The sequence below is a fragment of the Austrofundulus limnaeus genome, unplaced genomic scaffold (assembly GCF_001266775.1).
Source record: "Austrofundulus limnaeus strain Quisiro unplaced genomic scaffold, Austrofundulus_limnaeus-1.0 Scaffold68, whole genome shotgun sequence".
NCBI classification, from domain to species: domain Eukaryota; kingdom Metazoa; phylum Chordata; class Actinopteri; order Cyprinodontiformes; family Rivulidae; genus Austrofundulus; species Austrofundulus limnaeus.
The window spans coordinates 565610-583862 of NW_013952470.1; the positions used below are offsets into that span (position 1 = coordinate 565610).

The 18253-nt window shown below is 37.4% G+C and overlaps 1 protein-coding gene and 1 long non-coding RNA gene across 3 annotated transcripts in view; both read left to right on the top strand.

Moving 5' to 3' along the window:
• The window catches only part of mtor (mechanistic target of rapamycin kinase), an 82929-nt gene that overhangs the window by 38762 nt on the left and 25914 nt on the right, over positions 1-18253 (top strand). For both annotated transcript variants that reach the window (XM_014010341.1, XM_014010340.1), the window contains exons 29-34: positions 8459-8534; positions 9274-9413; positions 10561-10661; positions 12556-12671; positions 15170-15247; positions 16722-16829. In XM_014010341.1, the coding sequence (XP_013865795.1) occupies positions 8459-8534; positions 9274-9413; positions 10561-10661; positions 12556-12671; positions 15170-15247; positions 16722-16829 (619 nt within the window). The remainder of the gene's footprint in view (positions 1-8458; positions 8535-9273; positions 9414-10560; positions 10662-12555; positions 12672-15169; positions 15248-16721; positions 16830-18253) is intronic.
• Positions 85-3303, top strand: LOC106518907 (uncharacterized). Its single transcript, XR_001310378.1, has 2 exons — positions 85-2419; positions 2861-3303. It is a non-coding gene; the product is annotated as an uncharacterized LOC106518907 (long non-coding RNA).

An 18253-nucleotide genomic window follows, 5' to 3' on the forward strand; every position in this document is an offset into this window, starting at 1 on the left:
TTGAGTTATTAGTTACTTTAAACTGGTTCGGTGGTAAATTTGACCATTATAATTTATAAAACTAAATAAAAGAAATCCATAGCTAAAACGTCATGTTGTGGTCACACCTGTCTTATTCTTTTGCTAATTCAAAAAAGACATTCTCAAAGATATCTTTGATGATGCTTTCTCCTGACTTCCTGTTGGTCTTCCTGTAAATGTTGACTCAAGATAATGATGTGTGCTGGTCTCTTTTGGTAAAATTAAGACGGTTTTCTTTTCTGCATTTTCTCTTTGCGGTAACTGCTCTGAGTCACATTTTACTCTCAACAGAGCTCCCCAAAGGCATCCTTTTCCTCTGGCCCTGGTCTTTGTCATTGTGTGTTATTTCACCAGTGTGCAGTCAGTGGAATTTTGTTTATAGGGATAGCTTCATGATGTGTTGTCTGCATTGAAGCAGCTTTTAACACTTCTTTCCTCACACATTTTCATGTCCCCAAAAACAACAGTGAAGCATTCTGTAATCAAAGAGTAATTAGCAGGGTTAGCTGACAGCACAGTCAGTTCATTTATAGCAAAGGCAAGATATTAAATTAGCAGCTAGTAAATTCAAAAATTACAAAACCTCATGTCTTTATTAGCAGTTACATTTTACAGCTACAGGTTATGTGAGCACAGTGGCTTAATGAGCATATTTTGTATGAAAAAATGTAATTTTATTTAATAATACATTCTTAATCCTCACAGCCAATGTACACAAAATACTATTGTCTCAGTATTTTTTATGTCATGGGATCAGATTAAAACCTGTAACACTTCTTTGGCACAATAACAAAAGATTAGGGCATTGCTGTCTAACATCACAAGGCTATTCGCTTAAGAAAAATCCTCTCAAACACCCAGTGGTTCCGTGATGGGCACTGTTAGCTTAAGACACATTCCTCTGGGATTTTATTTTAGGGTGCTGTTCGGTCCTTGTAAAGCTAAAGCAAGAAATGTATTTCCATATTTGGTATAAATTTAAGCTTTTTTTTCATGGACTAGCRTTGAAGGTTTAATCATGGGTTGGTGGGTCTGGTTTGGGAACTCTGAAGAATTACTTTTTTCATAGGATGTGACATTGTTGGCTCCTTTAAACTATGACCTTTAGTGGGTACTGCAGTGATGTATGTTGGGGGTGAACATTTGGTTTTTGTAAGCCATGGTTCTTGTTTGACAAAAGGYTGCTATGTAATTGGGTTGGAATGTAAAAGGCACTGTAAAGTTGGAGAGTGAAGACAAGCARACAAGCCACCTTGGAGTCCCAAGTCAAATGTAATAGAGTGAACAGTATTTCATTTAAACCTGGTCACGTTTAGGGACAAAAACTGTTCCACTCTTTCTTTAATGAGGGGCACAGTATGCACCGGGCCATCTTTTAGCTGAGAGTGGCAAACTGTGCCCTGGAAGACCATCAAAAATCTGGTGGCTTAAGCCAGGAATGGCTGCCAGGTGTTGTCCWTTGTCGTACTGTATATCTTGAATACAGGCCAGGTTCCATCTGTGCTCAATCCTATAAACTCAGTAGCAGGAACTAAATACATAAAGATGGAAAAAAATGGATTAGATATTATCCATTTAAAATTGTTTTCCATGCATTTGTGTAGGAGCAACTGCTATGTCCTCCTTCCAAAGAAAGATATTTCATGATGCAGTTGTGTTATGGGCCAATAAAAAAAACATTCTAACAGAATAAACAATTTTCCAATTTTAAAAATGGACAAAAATGTACTTGGTCTCAGTAATGTGTTTATTTGTTGAAATGCATTTAGAACAAATTTGTCAAGTTGGCTTGCATGATTCACTAAGTTTAATTGGTACAATGTTTTTGTCAAAATAAATTGGCTGTTATCTGCTTATAGTTTCAGTTCTAGAAGACAGAAATCAGTAACAGCTTGGTAGAACTGAAATTTAATAAAGCAAAAATAAATGTTTTAAAGCTTCAAGGAAGTACAGATAAGTTGACCAGAATGCTAAAGGTTTGTTTTTTTTTAATAAGTGTACCTTCCACAGAAGACATACTGACTGCACAAATCGTTTCCTACAGCAGCATTCCAAAAAGGTGACCGTAATGTGTTTTCCTTTCAGACTATTAGAGACACTTTGTTTTGTTGGCTTCTTGACCCAAACAGTGAGAATTCCAGGGGCCACATATTGCAGCTGTGTTCCTGTGTGGGCAGTAGTCTGGTGTACATGGGCTTTAAAGCTGCTGTATGTAGTTTCTTGAAAACCCAAAAACAGAAAAATTTTGAACAGATACAACCTTGTAGTCCCTCCCCCCTGCTCTCAGCTCCCCTTCCTAAGCTCCTCCCCCACAACAGGGCCCAGAGTCGGGAGCGCGCACGCTTGTTAACAGGAGGTGAGCCACACCGTAGCTCACAGAGCTAATCTGCCGTCACAGGTAAGAACAAACCATCAACAATATATTTTTAACTATCATGTCTTGCCCATACTTTATCTAMACAAGTGCTCCTTTTGTCATAACGTTACATTTAAATTATGTTGCGCTCTTTCTGTAAGTTATAAATAGCTATCAAGCTAACACAACACCGAATCTGCGCAGTGGTTCTGAATTCCGGTCCTCATGACCCACTATCCTGCATGTTTTAGCTGTTTCCCTGCTTTGGAACACATGATTTAAATGAATGAGTGATTGACAGGCTTCTGCAGAACTTAAAGACCTGCTGAAGAGCAGGGAAACATCTAAAACATGCAGGATAGTGGGTCACGAAGACCAGAATTCAGAACCATTTTAGGATTTCAGCAACATGACATGCCTGTGTATTAGTATTTTTCAGCTCTTGCTTTGCACAGCGTGACATTTTATCTTTATGCTATGCAGCTAGTTTTTGACAATCATCTACCAGCTGATGGAGAGAAGCTGTGGTGGAGCATAACGCAGGTCACTGGGAGACACAGCAGCGTGGGTTCAGCTCCTGAGAACCTCAGCAGGACATCTGCATCTCAACCCTACCTTCCACTCATCAAACCATATATTATTCTGCTGGCAGGAGTCTTGTTTCTGGCCAGGAGGATCTGTAGCTGAGCTTACAGATGATDCTGAAGACAACAGGCAGTTTGTGGCTTGCACTTCTGGTCAGAACAGGCTGCTGAGTGTGGACTTCAAGGACTGTTTTAAACATCTTCATGGACACTACAGTGGATTTATTCCCTTGAGGCTATACATTTTTAATACTGTCTTGCCATRTATAAAACATTTTCCTATTTAAATTAATATTTCTATTATAATTTTGGTAAATATTCTTCAATAAAGTGTTAAATGGTTTTAGTTTTTTGTAACTGCTTATTAAAACTAAAGCATCACTTTACCATTGAACATTACTGAATTATCTTTTGATCAATTACAAAACACAAACTTACATTAGGAATCATGATAAATCACTGGGTCAGTGCTAGACATGCAAAACAAGAACTAACTTCTTAAAAATATGCTCTTAAAAACTTGTTTTTTAATAGACACTGTTATTTTATGTCTCTTGTGGTAATACACTGAAACGTGTCCAGTATGTCTGAAGGGACCAAAAATWACTTTGTCTAGTTTGTTGATGCGTCTACAGCACCAGGAAGGCATCAGTGGCACTGCCCTGGAGTGGTTAAGGTCCTATCTGGCAAACAGAACATTTTCAATAAAAATTACAGGATTTGAATCCTTTTCTGTTCCTCTGTCATGTGGGGTTCCCCAGGGTTCAATTTTGGGGCCTTTGCTTTTTTCTTTGTACATCCTACCTTTGGCTTCAATTTTTAGAAAACACGGACGGCATCTCCTTCCATTGCTACGCTGACGACTGCCTATGTACTGACTGACTATGTACCTCTAAGGCGAGTTGAGGCTTGGTCCATTAAATCTCTTTTTTAGCATGTCTCGATGATCTTAAAGCCTGGATGGCCCTAAATTTCTTGCATTTTAATGAAAAAAAGACAGAGATACTTGTTTTTGGACCTAGTAGAGCATGCCCGAGTCCTCTAGTGGATTTAGACCCCTTGGCTATGTGTGTCAAGCCCACAGCTACAAACCTTGGTTTTAAGATGGACAGTGATTTTAAACTTGACAGTCAAATAAGGGCTACAGTTAAGTATAGTTTTTATCACCTGAGAAAAATAGCAAAKATAAAATCTATTCTTTCAAGGCAACAGTTTGAAGCAGTGGTTCATGCTTTTATTTCATCTCGACTGGATTACTGTAACTCACTTTATTTTGGAGTAAACCAGTCATCCCTCGCACGTCTGCAGCTGGTGCAAAATGCTACTGCCCGTCTCTTAACAGGAACACGTAGAAGGGAGCACATCACCCCGGTCCTGGCTTCCCTCCACTGGCTGCCTGTCTGTTTTAGAGTCCATTTTAAAATCCTTCCGTTTGTTTTTAAGGCTTTAAACAACCTTGCCCCAACCTATTTAACAGAGCTTCTTCACCGTAACACCCCCCCTTGGTCACTCAGGTCTACTGACCAGCTGCTCCTGGTCAACTTGGATTTCTTCCTGGGTCTTCTTCTGTTTCCCTGTGTTGGGTTTCAAAACAGGTTCCAATCCAGGTTGTAGGGTGTAGGTTGTTGGAGGGGTCAGCTTCACTCAGCTAGCTCAGCTAGTTTACTGCTTGAACGAGAGCGCGCTAGCTCGGCTGCGCTGCGTGCGCGCTGTGCGGGCAGGGACGGAGGTGGGCAAGAACAGCTCGTGCATGAGACAAACCTCACTTTTGATTGGCTGTTCGTCTCCGGGTCGAGAGATTTTAACAGAGGGCAGAAGGACCACCGGGAGAAGCCAGAGGACTTTTTCCCCCCTTTTCCCCCCCAAAGATTATCTGTCTAATATCAGTCAGGACATAGTGACAGTTTTAACAAATATGTCAAAAATATATATTTTAAAAAATTACAGACTGCAGCTTTAAATGATTTCTCCAGCTGATTTCTCAGTGGCCTCTTTATGTGTCTAACTTAGTTCAGAAAACCTCCTCATAAGAATGTCATCAGTCATCATTTTAGGTGGTGGGGTTATTGAGTGGTCTGTTTTTCTCTTGGGTATCATGTTAACTGGTAGGTTTTGTTCTTTTGGGTTGGTGTTTGTTCAATTTTTTAATTAGCTTTAATAAATAGGATTTTATTATTCCRTCTAAGTGGTAGCAGTTTTTAAAGTTTTCTTGGAGATTGTGGCTAAACCATAGTCACAGTCGACACGTATAGTGTCATGGCATCACGACGACATTACACTAACGTAATCATCTTTTGTAACTTCTGCACTATCAAGCAATGGTGATCAACTTTTCTTAAAGATAGTGAAAGAGAAGTCGAGAAACTAMCTGTTTTTGTAATGACTTCTTACTGATCTTTGCTTCTGTTGAAGATTAGATTCTTACATTTTGGGGGTCATGGTAGCTCTGTATCTTGACAAAGGACAAACCTCAATTTTCCAGCAGGAGGATGTTGTTGGCAACATTAGTTTTTATTTAATTATTCTTATTCAGGTCCAATATGCTTTCAATCATGTTTTTAACTGTATTTCTTTATAACTTCTTTGTATGTTGTCTGAAGGTTAAACAATCACATCTAATTCATGTGTCAACAATCAGTACAGTAGTTTTCTTTCAAAACTCAAGTCATGCCTGTAAAAATATTCAACTAAAAATGTGGGAATGTTTGGGACTCATTAATGTCAGTCATTTTCCAGTTGTGCCTGACAGATGTCTGAATAAGATTGTCTGTGCAAAAAAAACAGTTAGTCTAGACACTGGTCAATATGAGACGTGATCAAATTTAAATAAATGAGAAGAAGCTGAAAAGATTGTTTTTTTCTTGTAATTATTTTACCGAGTCTATTGTTAAAAGTCTAGTCAAGATTTTTTCTTATGACTATTTTGTGTTGAGAATTTGTCATTTTGCCGATCCTAGTTCTTTGCAGCTTCACTTGACTTGTTTTCTCAGTTTGGCTTTTAATCTTTTAATTACTACAAATAATCCRTTTCACTGGTTGATTTTTGTTGCAAAGATGGTAGTTTATTAAAGCTGTGTTCTCATCTATTGTCTGCCAGTGGAGAACTTGGACAGTAAAGGTTCACTATCATGGTGTGAGATCACTTCCTTTTCCACATTGGAATATTAGTGATTTGCAATTTGACTGGCTGGACTAATACCTTAAGTCCAGCTCTCCAGTAAACGTCAGCTCCCAGGCTTAAAAAAAATAATTCAGTAAAATTTTTAATATTTTCAGAAAAATTCTGTATAGCTAATGAAGTCACAGATTGTTTTCTTTATGAATAATTCAACTCCTTTATCATAGGTAACAAACTATATTTCTTGGTATTGAACTCTGTTTTAAGTTTTATTGAGTTGTGCCCTAAATTGTATCTTTTTCCAATAATATAATTGAATTTGTCAGTTCWGAAGAATGCCTAAGTTGAAGAAATGTATTTAAATACCTGGTTTGTACACTGAGTCAGTATAGCACCATTATAGTCTCACCATCCAGTTTTTTTAGGGTACATTCAAATTTAGAAATATGCTTGATGTGTTGAAATAAATTAGTTATCTATTAAATAAGCAATAAAGGTATTGACGGTGATGAATATAAGTCTTTTGCATGCTAAGTTTTTACTTGAGAAGAACATCATGCGGGCCTTTCCATCTGGACGTATTTAGACTGCTTGTGCTCGGAGCTGGGAGCCAGATGGCTTCAGTGGAGGGACAATAAAAATCTCCTGGGTCTACAGTAGAGAACACTTTTATTCAGATTTGTCTTCAGATAAAAACCCATCTGGACATCTTTGTTATAGATATGTGGTGAAGAACTTGCTGTTTTTGTTCATATGTTTGAAAGGTTTTTAATTCACAACAGATAACATGCTCAAACCAAAGGACCAAATATACAACATATTTTTGCGACATCGTCATTGTTTTTTAGAATTCTTTGTGGAAGTGGTGTTTATTGGAAACTGTAGTTATGTAATTGATCGTTGAAACAATGCCCTCCATTATCTTCCGTGAGAGTCACAGACAAATGCTTGTTTACTAAAGTCACTTCATTTCATGCAATCACACAATGTTTAGTTTGATTTCCACAAAGTCAGGTCTCACATGTGTCACCAAATGGTCTGTATCATGCTTTTAACATAAGTACGTAAGTAAGTAAGTAAGTAAGTAAAGTTTTATTAATATAGTGCCTTTCACAGACATAAATTCACAAGGTTGCTGTACATTCAGTGAAGCGGGGAGGGGGCAGTTAAGAAACACCCATTCAAGAAGACATACACGACAAACATGGGGGAACATCCAAGATTCAGAATTTAAGTTGCGTTAATATGAGCCAGTACCTTTTTATTTAATAATAAACTATTCTAAACACATAAATTACAATTAGGCTGCTGCCTTACACACCATTATAAATCAAAATCACCATGCCATGTAAACCAAAAGCAAACACGACAAAAATTAATCACAAAAAATGTTCACAATTTACACAATTTTTAACTCAGTCATGACATTGAAAAACATCACTTTTTGAAAGCAGGTTGCCCTCTGTGCATAAATAAAAAGCTTAGGTGGTGTTTTATTTGTTTGAGAGGATCTTTTTCCCCCTTTTATCACACAGGTGTTTACCACCAGGCCCTTAAGTTCTTGCATGAACTTTTACTGTACAAATTTGTCATAKTTTAGTATTTGCCCWACTTCAAATCTGRCTTTTTACTTATAAAGCTCACTTATCCTTTATCAACCTTTCCCTGCTGTCTTGAGRAACTTGACTGCATACCAAAGCTCTTCAAACACTACATTTTTCAGCTGTATTTACTGCTCAGGTTTTTTGGTGCAGGAACTATAATAGACCTGTGGTTTATAGGAGTGTTTCCAGATGCGCTTGCAGCACCAAAATTGTGGTGTCTTGACAGACAATGCAGTATTTGTCAATCAGTGTGGCAAATCCTAAAAAGTGCATTTTTGTCTCACCATAAACACCTTTGCAGGAGAATAAAATGATTAGTAGCGTTGAACTTCACTGAGGCAGGTTCTGATTAGAGTTTTTTTCTCTTGAGGAGCATGGATGGTATAAAATAGTGAAAAACCAGTTGATGGATCACAGTCATGTTTAACACAATTTGAACATACAGGTTTTTTCCTCTGGTTATGTCTTTAAAATATCTTATTCAACTAGCCAATTTAAATGTGACGAGTAATCATTCTTTATATACATATTCAGTTTAGAGGAGAATTATCRTTAACATCTTTATTTTTGCCCAATCCCTCGACTAGAGAAGTTCTGTATATAAACCAGAAAAACCAAAGTGATCTTGATAATATTAATGTTAGTTGTTTGTTAGTTGGTTTGTTTTTGTCACCTGTTTGTGTGTACATTTTGTCCACATTTTAGAACAGTAATRTACTCAAAGCTTTTGTCTTTATAAAAAACGAATAATATGATATTTTTGGCAAATTTTCAGCATCAACAATAAACTTCAGCAGCCTGAGGCAGCATCAGGAGTTCTGGAATATGCAATGAAACATTTTGGTGAATTGGTAAGTTTCTTTTAATCCTACCACAAAAGAAAGCAGTCCTAAATGTTTTTATTATTTTTATTATTATGACTTTCTGAACAAACTATTTGCATGTAGTAGGTGAAACATCTGGCATTATGTATTACTTTATCCAAATTTAACATGGTACAAAATGTAATTGTAAATCATCTTAGTGGGATGTAATATGTGAGGTTTCCCAGCTGTGCAGGGTGTCCTTGATATACATATTTTAACATAGATKATGGTTATTTAAGGTTGTTTGATTTTCAACAAACTGCACATTAGGAGCAGCGTGTCCCTAAAGTGCAGCCTGTGGAAAAGCCATCTGTTAGACTAATCCCAAGTGAGGGAGAGTTATGGACTTTTTGTTTTGTTTAATTGACAGGATATTTTTTTATACTTTTCACACCTTTTCTGTGTCTCCTGGGTGAATTTTTCAAAACCAGCTTCAGACTTCTGTATCCTTAGTGCTTAATTCCAACAAAATCAGACAGTATTTCAAAATTAGGGGTTTACAAAGTCCCTCTGTGAGTTGGCATCAGTGTATTAGGTCTGTTATTTTAAAAATGTTTGAATTTTATCGTGGATTGATCATTTTGTTTCTGGATTTTTTCTCTTGTCCACACAGAGGATGCTGCTCCCTGTTAACAACAACTGTGTGCAGTTTGCACAATATTCCTGCTGACCATGATTGTGTGTTTATTATATGTAATGTACTGCATCTTCTGTTTTCTATCAGGAAATCCAAGCCACCTGGTATGAGAAGCTTCATGAGTGGGAGGATGCTCTGGTGGCGTATGACAAGAAGATTGACATGAACAAAGAGGATCCAGAGCTAATCCTTGGCAGAATGCGCTGCTTAGAGGCCCTGGGAGAATGGTATGTCATTAGTCCSATCTACTGTGCGCACAGTTTTGTTTACCGTTATGAATAAAGATCTTATTGGGGCCTTGATGTTTTTCTTACCTCGGCTAAAATTCCTAAAAAATAATATTCAGCATTTTAGGTTGCAGCCTGCTCTTTGAGGCTCGACTTTAGTTGTTTACTCGAGTTACTGGGACCTGACCAAAGCAATTTAAAAAGAGAATTTATGAGCTGCCAGTAAGATGACGGCAGTAAAGTCAAACCTCACCACAGCTACGGCTCAACTTCAGAGCTGCCGTTCTCTTTAAAAGAACATTTTTTAAGGAAAAATAAAGTGACAAGGTGCCCAAAATGTCTGTATTAATCGAGCAGCACAGTATTCCCGACAAAGAGCAGATGCTGATTACTTACGTAACCTGCCATCAGTGCGGGTTTCTACACTGTGTTTTGTTTYGTGAAAAATATGATTCTAAAGTTTTAGAAAAAGTATTGTTTTTGTGTGTGGATGGACAGGGCAGGACTTTGTAATGATTCAAATTAACTATGTTCTGGGATCAGTTTTAAGACAAATGTTTCACCTGGTATTGTTTAGGCCTTTTTAATAGTTAAACTCAAACCATAATGAAGAATTGGTGCCATTTAAAAATTAATATTTAGAGAATAAATAAAAAAATTCATTAATCAGATATTCTTCCTCATTTATGTATTTTACTACATTGGTTGGTTGGTAAAGAACATTCTAGTTGAAGCTATTTTTGTTTTTGCTATCCTACAGGCAGATGGAAAATTTCCCCGACCTCCATATAAACTAGTGTTTTTTTTTTTCCTTTCTATGCATCAGTCTCGCTTTATTGTTTTCATCATCCAAGCTTTCTCCAGCATCCTGCCTGTTAAACATAGTTTGGGTTTGATCTCCGCCTGGGCAGAGCACCGATTTTTGTAAATAAATAATGAGATTGGTTACTCTTGTTTCCTGTTCTTGATCTTATCAGACTATTATGAAACTGTTCACTGCTTGGAGATGTTCATCTCTAACAACAAACGAGTAAATAAACGATGGCAGATGTTGCAGAAGCTTAGTTTAACTTGAAGCAAGTTTCCTGTTAAAAGTTTCCTATGAATTCTTTCTTGCCATCTGAAGTCTGTGGTGAATGTTTTCCAGGGGACAGCTGCACCAGCAGTGCTGCGAAGAGTGGACTCTGGTCAGCGAGGAAACTCAGGCCAAGATGGCTCGTATGGCTGCTGCCGCTGCCTGGGGTTTAGGTAACCACTCACGTGCCTCGTGTCAGCCCCATATAAACACATCAAATGGTTAGCAGTGACTAATATAATGATAGTGAGAACAGGGTAAGGAAAATCATACACTTAACACATTTTTTATGTGATTCTGAGCAACAAGAACCTGTGAAAATGGTAACATGGTGTTGCAATAATATAGTAAAGTTACTGTTTTTCATGTAAAAAAAATTGTTATAAAGTGTGGTTTAAACTGAGTTCATACAGGTGCTTAAAAAGGGTTTTTTAAGTTTTGGAAAGTGCTTGATTTCTGTATAATGCCCTTGAAAGTGCTTCTATTTGCACAGCTCTGTAATATAAACCACTCTAACAGTTTGATTAAAAACTTCAGTGTGGTACTTTTATGTTAAAAGTACAAAATAGCGAGCGACCATTTTGCCTTTAATGCAGTCTCACAAAGCCTTGCTGCTGCTCAGAGTGGGTTTGCTCTGTTTTGTAAAACTGCCGTGTGAGCTGATGATCACCTGATGAAAAGATCAGCCACTGGACCAGCGTCATCCTCTAGCAAAGCTATGAAGCAGACCTACATTGAACACATAACTGTGTCTTGGTAGCATTGGTGGTTGCTGTTATTATGACTGCTGGTTCAAAAATGCTACATACAAAAACATGGTTGAAACAAGAACCAAATCCTCAAGTAGCTTCCTGCAAGATATGCAAGATATTAAATTTAAGATAACTTGCGACTTTACAGGTAAATTGCAAATTGATGGTTGATAGATAAAAGGAGCTAGCGGTTTAATGTCATGTGCGTGCAATGACAAAACATTTTTATTGAAAATGTTAGTAAAAGTGGTTAGCTAATGGTTTAATTACGCAAAATTTAGCTATTGGCTTGGCAGTGTTTCATCATTGGTGTCATGCCTCTGATGTCTTTTGGGCTCCTCCTGCCTATTATTTTATTTTAAATTAATACTTTGACTTACAGATTTTAATTCATTTGCACAGTATTTATATTCAAATTTTCAAAGTGTTTATTGTCATATGCACAGATGAAAAACATGTATGCCGAGAGATAACCGTATCAAAAAAAAAAAGAAGAAATGAATTATCACTGAAAGGACACAAACAATGTTGATWAGATTAAAAAAAGAGACTAAACTCAGGATAATAACRTCAGAAGGGAACAATATAATAATGACAACAAGAAGGGAACTGTACAATCTGTTTTTAAAGTGTAATGTGCAAATGTGCAACAGGTAAAAGTCTGAAATGTGCACATTTAATCATGTGCACATTTGCAATAGTAAATGTCACGTTCAGCTGTTTAAGAGTCTGATGGCACTTGGGAAAAATGAGTTTTACCACTCTCTGCAGGTGTTTGCGATCCATAGTAGTGGCACTGTTGTACCAGGCTGTGGTGCAGCTGGTCAAGATGCTCTCTACAGTGCAGCTGTAAAAGTTCTTGAGGGTCCTTGTTGACATGCCAAACTTCCTTAATCTCCTCAGGAAGTAGAATCTCTGTTGAGCCTTCTTGACCAGCTGTGTGGTGTTCTCAGTCCAGGTCAGGTTCTCAGTGAGGTGGACACCCAGATATTTAAAGCTGCTCGCTCTCTCAATCTCAAGGTCTCCGATGTGCAGTATGAAATGATAGGCTCCATTCACAGTTTAGAAAGGCACACAGAGAWACACAGTCTTCTAAAGTTTGACACTGGAAAAGTCTGAAAATTTACCTTGAAAATGCTTGAAAAGTGCTTGAAAAACACTGTGGGGAAAGTCTACAAACCTTGTTTGAAGCAGTTATGATAGCCTGCTTGTTTACGTTCTTCATTAGTCAATAAAACAGCTGTATGAAAAGATTAACCAACTATAAAGAACTTTCATTCTCTCAGGTTTTTTAACATGGTTGTTGTTTCTCTAGGACAATGGGACAGCATGGAGGAGTACACTTGTATGATCCCAAGAGACACACACGACGGTGCTTTTTATAGAGCAGTTCTAGCCCTACATCAGGACCTCTTCTCATTGGCCCAGCAGGTGTGTGTGAGATCATTACTCAGCACTGTAAAGCATATAAAGAATATACACGGAACGTTTAAACTCTTGGAAACGCTCTTACATAAACATGCTTTATGGAAATTGACCTGGCCTTGTAGCTCCTGGGTTTTTACTTAGTCTTTATTATTGTTATTATTTTATTAGCCCTCACTGCTGTTCCAAAACYGATTGAATTTCCTTCCCTAGTTTTGGCTTCTTGTTAGTAGTAATAAAAAAGCACAGGGCTTGTTTGTTTTGATTTTTTTTTTCTTTCTTTCTTTTTCTTACGAGGTACATTTTGGTGTGGAAATTTGATGTTACTGCTAAAACTGTAAATCATCACGGCCTATGGCCTTAAACAAATCAAGGGCCTGTTATTCCTCCTGTCTGCCCTTTAACAAGGTCTGGTGGAGGTTGGGGGGGKGTGTTTTTCTCATTTGATGACAGTTGGGGGTTCACAGATGAGCTCATGGACCCCGAAACTGAATCTGTTGAAGCTGGACGCCGGCACATTCAACACGAACGCTTCAGCGCCCGACAACAGTAAACACTCACTGGTCCAATTGCTTTGTACTCATCCTTCCAGTCCTCTTTTTACTATTAGGCCCCGGAGACTTGCTTTCTGAGCCCCCTCTTCTCATCACAGCCATACGCCCCCCCTCTAATTTAAAGATTTGATCCAGGTGTGGCTTATAGCTTCTGCTGAATGCAAAAAGCAGGCTTTTGACTTTTGCAGACAATGAATGACTCACGATAAGAAGCAGATGGAGCGAGGATTAGAACGTAAATGTCAACATGAGCTCAGTCTAGTTTTCCGGATCTGGTTGGTAATCTCCGCSCCCCCACCCCTTTTAAACCCCCCCAACATTGAACCGTGCTTTATAATTCATGGGATGTGTTTGTGTGAAGTGTCTTAGCAGGCTTTATTTTAAAATCTCACAGTTTGACCTCAGGTGTAGGACTTTGGTCTTGCCGTCTCAGTAAGCAGTCTGCTGTGCCAGCATTCACAGTGCATTTAGTCTTCCRCTGTTTGTTTCATTTGCCGGGTGGGATTTTGAAACCAGCGTCCCGCTTTTGATGTTTCCTTTTTGTTTTCTTGTTCCATTTGGAAGTTTTGACCTTACGTGTCTTCATGCTACKCTGTAATGAAGACGTTACACGGCAGGAACCCTAAACCTGGGTAAATAAGTGCAACCTTTACGTAAGAGTTTAGAAGATTTGGTTAGTTGTTGTTTTGTGCTGCCAGAAGCCAGACGCTGCATTTATCAGGAGTCGTCTGGACGGCACATTTCCAGTACGGCCCCTGAACAGTAATTCGGGAGTAGACAGGATTGCAACTGTGCGCAGAGACTATAAAGCAGCTTCATTGTCACCTCGTATCAACCGCCCTCCCCAAACCCCACCTCTCGTTATGCATGCCTCAGGAGGTGTTTTGGCATGCCATCCCTCCTTTCCATCCCTGTGAAAAAAAGAATAATAATTGGTGGGAGTCGTTGTGAAACAGCTGTGTGCCCTCGCCTCAGAGAGCTTCCTTCGTTATTCTCCCTCTCTTTGCCGTCCCACTAATAACAGTTCCCAACAAACATAGGTCAAAGAGGAAATCGGCAGACTTTCAGCTACAATAATGTTGTCCTTGTTTGTCCTTTTTATTTTTATTTTTATTTTTATTTTTTGCTAATCTGTGTCAGCCTGTTCTCGGTTACTGTTTTTTCCACTCCTCTATGTACTCACAGGTGATGGAAGGACTCCAGGATCCATAAGTTAGAAAAGTGTAGCCATGACCGGAACAGTCAGAAAGCTGGAATCTTATTAATGAGTCGTTAGCACAAAAAAGGAAGACGCTGAAAAAGACTGGAGGAAYGAATTCATAATGACAGTTGGCTGATCATGATGTTTTCAGAGTTCGTAATGCTGTGTTGGCAGGAGCAAAGACCAACAGCTCCAGTTATGAATTCTCATYAGTCACCCTCCACTTCCTCCATTTCTTTCATTGGTCATTCATTTCAGGCTGTCTTCTAAAGTTCACTTAACATCCAAAACTAAGGTTACATAACCCCTGCACTGTTGGTCTCACCACCTCTAATACCTCTCCTTGTAAAACGTTTGGCACTCAGCAGAGSATCAAATCATTTTTGCCATAAAATAAGGGATTCTAGTTCTAGTTTCACGAATACATCACTKTTGGTGTCGTTTAAGTTAGAAGGGTGTGAGTAGCAAGCTTTAAMCCACCTTCCATTATTTTTTACACAGTCTTTTGTTTGCTGACAAATGTTCAGACTCAGAATATCCTAACGGAGGATTATTTCTGGAATATAATGTGTGATTGTGCACTCTGGGGTTATGCTAACTTGAGGAAATGCAAACAAAAATAGAGCAAGAAAATAAAACTTATCAAATTTAGGACAAGAACGTTGTACACCAAAGCACAACATGGCCGTTAAAATCKGTGATAATATAAAACGTTCATACTCTAAAATGGTTTCTTGTTGTTAATGCAGTGTATCGACAAAGCGAGAGACCTTCTGGATGCTGAGCTGACGGCCATGGCTGGAGAGAGCTACAGCCGAGCGTATGGGGTAAGTACTGATAGAAAGTACTGAGAGGAAAAAAAAATTGTCTTGTTTTGCTTAAACATACCTCTTCGCCTAACATCATGTGACGTAAGAACAACCACAAGATTTTGATGAAGCAATTCTTTAACATTTTCATTTCATATTCTTTGGAAGTTAAAGTGGTGTTTTTCTCACAGATTTAAATGTCACTAGAGTGTTAGCATCTGTTAGCRTTTGWTARCATCCGTTAGCAAAAATAGTGACCATGCAGGGCGTCGGCTCACAGCCCAACTAGATCTGTATCACAAATGTTTTGTAAYATTTTAACAATRAATTAATATAACTATGCTAATTGTGTTAATTTCATTTTAACAATCATGTAAAATGGCTAGATAGATATACAAGAAGAATATTTAATTTATAAGTGACAATGATTTAAACCAGGCCTGAAGTCAGTTAATAACTTACTTTTTACCTAGTTGAAAARTTATGACTTCATCTAGTAATAAAGTTTGTTTCTTATTTCTTACTAAATAATAACAGTAAATATTTACCAGTTGACTCTTAGAAAGTATTCACTGTATATTCGGTGATATTTTAGGATGAAACTTGTCTCTACCGCAGGTCTCAGCAGGTCGGGTTTGTCTATTAGAAACCTAAAAAAATATTCAGATATATAATATTATTTTACTCTGTAAATATTCCATAAATCAGACACAAAACCAGCTTTTAATATTTAATAATTTGTGATCAGTTGTAGCATGGTTCACTCTGTATAGCAGTATATGCTACAGAAGCTAATATCTGCTAATCAGTTCAAHAAYTAACTGTGATTACATCAGCTTTATAAGCTAATTTTAATTTTAAACTGTTACATTATTAACTTCAGTTCTGTTCAGATCCACAGTGAGGTAAATAAGATTAAATCTGTTTATTTRTGAAATGAGATATTTTCATGTTTTTCTTCTCTCGGTACATTCATAACTTACACAGCTTTGTGGCATTTTTATATACATTAGATAGCTTATGTACACTTTAACATAATAATAATTTGGTTAGTATTATTAATAGTTTTTATGAGTTCTATATCATCAGACTTTTTTCCGCTATGTTGCCAACACTTACAGTAATGGTAAATCCAGACTCTTTCCTGTTCTTCTTAGTGCTGTAGCTTCTACAGTAGATCACATGGTTGAGATTCACTCCAGCTGTTATATATACCTCCATGGTTTGCCTTTAGTATTCTATTAATATTAAATGCTGACTTCAGATTCACCTTAGACAGAATTAAACAAACCCCCGCTCATGAGAAATATATTTTTGGTAGCTGAAATCACAGAAGTGAGCTCATTGTGCTGCATGTGCTGATTGTATATTCTAATTCAGAATATTTACAAGCCTTAAATATCCTGTCACAAAGTCCAGACAAGACCCGTGCCTCATCTAGACAATCTAAATGCTATGAGCGTGTATGTGTGCGTGTGTTTTTGTTTCTCAGGCCATGGTGTCCTGCCAAATGCTGTCCGAGCTGGAGGAAGTGATCCAGTACAAACTGGTGCCAGAGAGGAGAGACATCATCAGGGAGACGTGGTGGGAGCGGCTTCAGGTAACTGCAGCACATGAAGTATGGACACACAGATACTCACGTGTGCTGAAGCTAATGCAATGTGAAGCAGATGTTGGAAAAGCTACTGTTACTAATGGAAAACATCCCCTGCACAGGCACGTTGAAACACACGCCATTTTTCTCAGGGTCTAAACCTCCAATAGTCTCCTTTTTTATATATACTGGATATAGTCCCATGTTTTGTTTTAAATGAGAAATGAATTTTAACATATTTGGGTTAAATGCCATTTTATGTTTCCATCAAACTTAATGCAGCAGGAAAATTCTAAAGTTTTACTTAATAAATTCAGAAAAACTAGTCCGATGTCAGTTGTTGAATATATTTCAGTTGTGTCAGTAAAACATTACGCTTACAAGTAAGCACATTCCCAAAGCAGAGATTTTTACAAGCTTCAGCAGAGAAGCTAATTCTGATTTTATCTGCTGAATCTATCAGTCTGTCTGTCAGTTTGTGTGTGACATCACTGCAAAATGTGAACCTGATGACACCAAATGTAGCAGGAAACCATCACACACCGTAGGYGGATTTGTGTTTTTTGGCAGGTGTTCATGTGTCTGTCTGCCTTTCTGTCTGTGTGAACAGAGTTTTTCAATACAGTAGCACCACAGCCACAAAGTGTGCCCTCAGGTACTTTACATGTGTATTAGAAATACAAATAAAATTAGAATTACATTATGAGTAAAGTGTAACTTATAGCTGTATCAGTCTGACTTTTATTTTCTTTCAAAATAAAATGTATGGGGTGTAAACAGAGCCACAAAGCAAATAATCCTTCAGCTAAAACTAAATATCTGTTTTACAGGGTTTAATATAATTAAATCTTATTTTATCCAACCTTGTACATTTGGTGTGTGAGAAAGTATTGATACACTGAAATATTGCAATATTTAATTTCTTGGTTCAGTATTGATTTTTAATTAAGACCTAATGGGTGTACGTTGTAAGAAGAAATGTGAAATACAAAGGTAGTTTTTTTTTTAATAATTTATGTTTTTTATTCATTCATTACAACAAGAAGAAAAATACATATACAATAAAAAACTTAATTTATAAATGAAAGGAAGCAGAGAAAAAAATCTTTATATCTTTCAGTTCTTGTTCAGTGTTCTTCTGATTGCATAAAAATAAACTGAATTTAATCAGATTTGTTTGTTTTGAACTGAGTTTTTTACGTTATACTCTTGATGAAAAAACTGGGAATATATCGCCTAGCTTAAAATATCGCAATATACAGTGGTTTGCAAAAGTATTCATACCCCTTGAACTTTTCCTTATTTTGTCACATTACAACCACAAACATAAATATATTTCACTGGAATTTAATGTGAAAGACCAACACAAAGTGGTATACAATTGTGAGGTGTAAGAAAATATCGATACACTGAAATATCGCGATATTTCA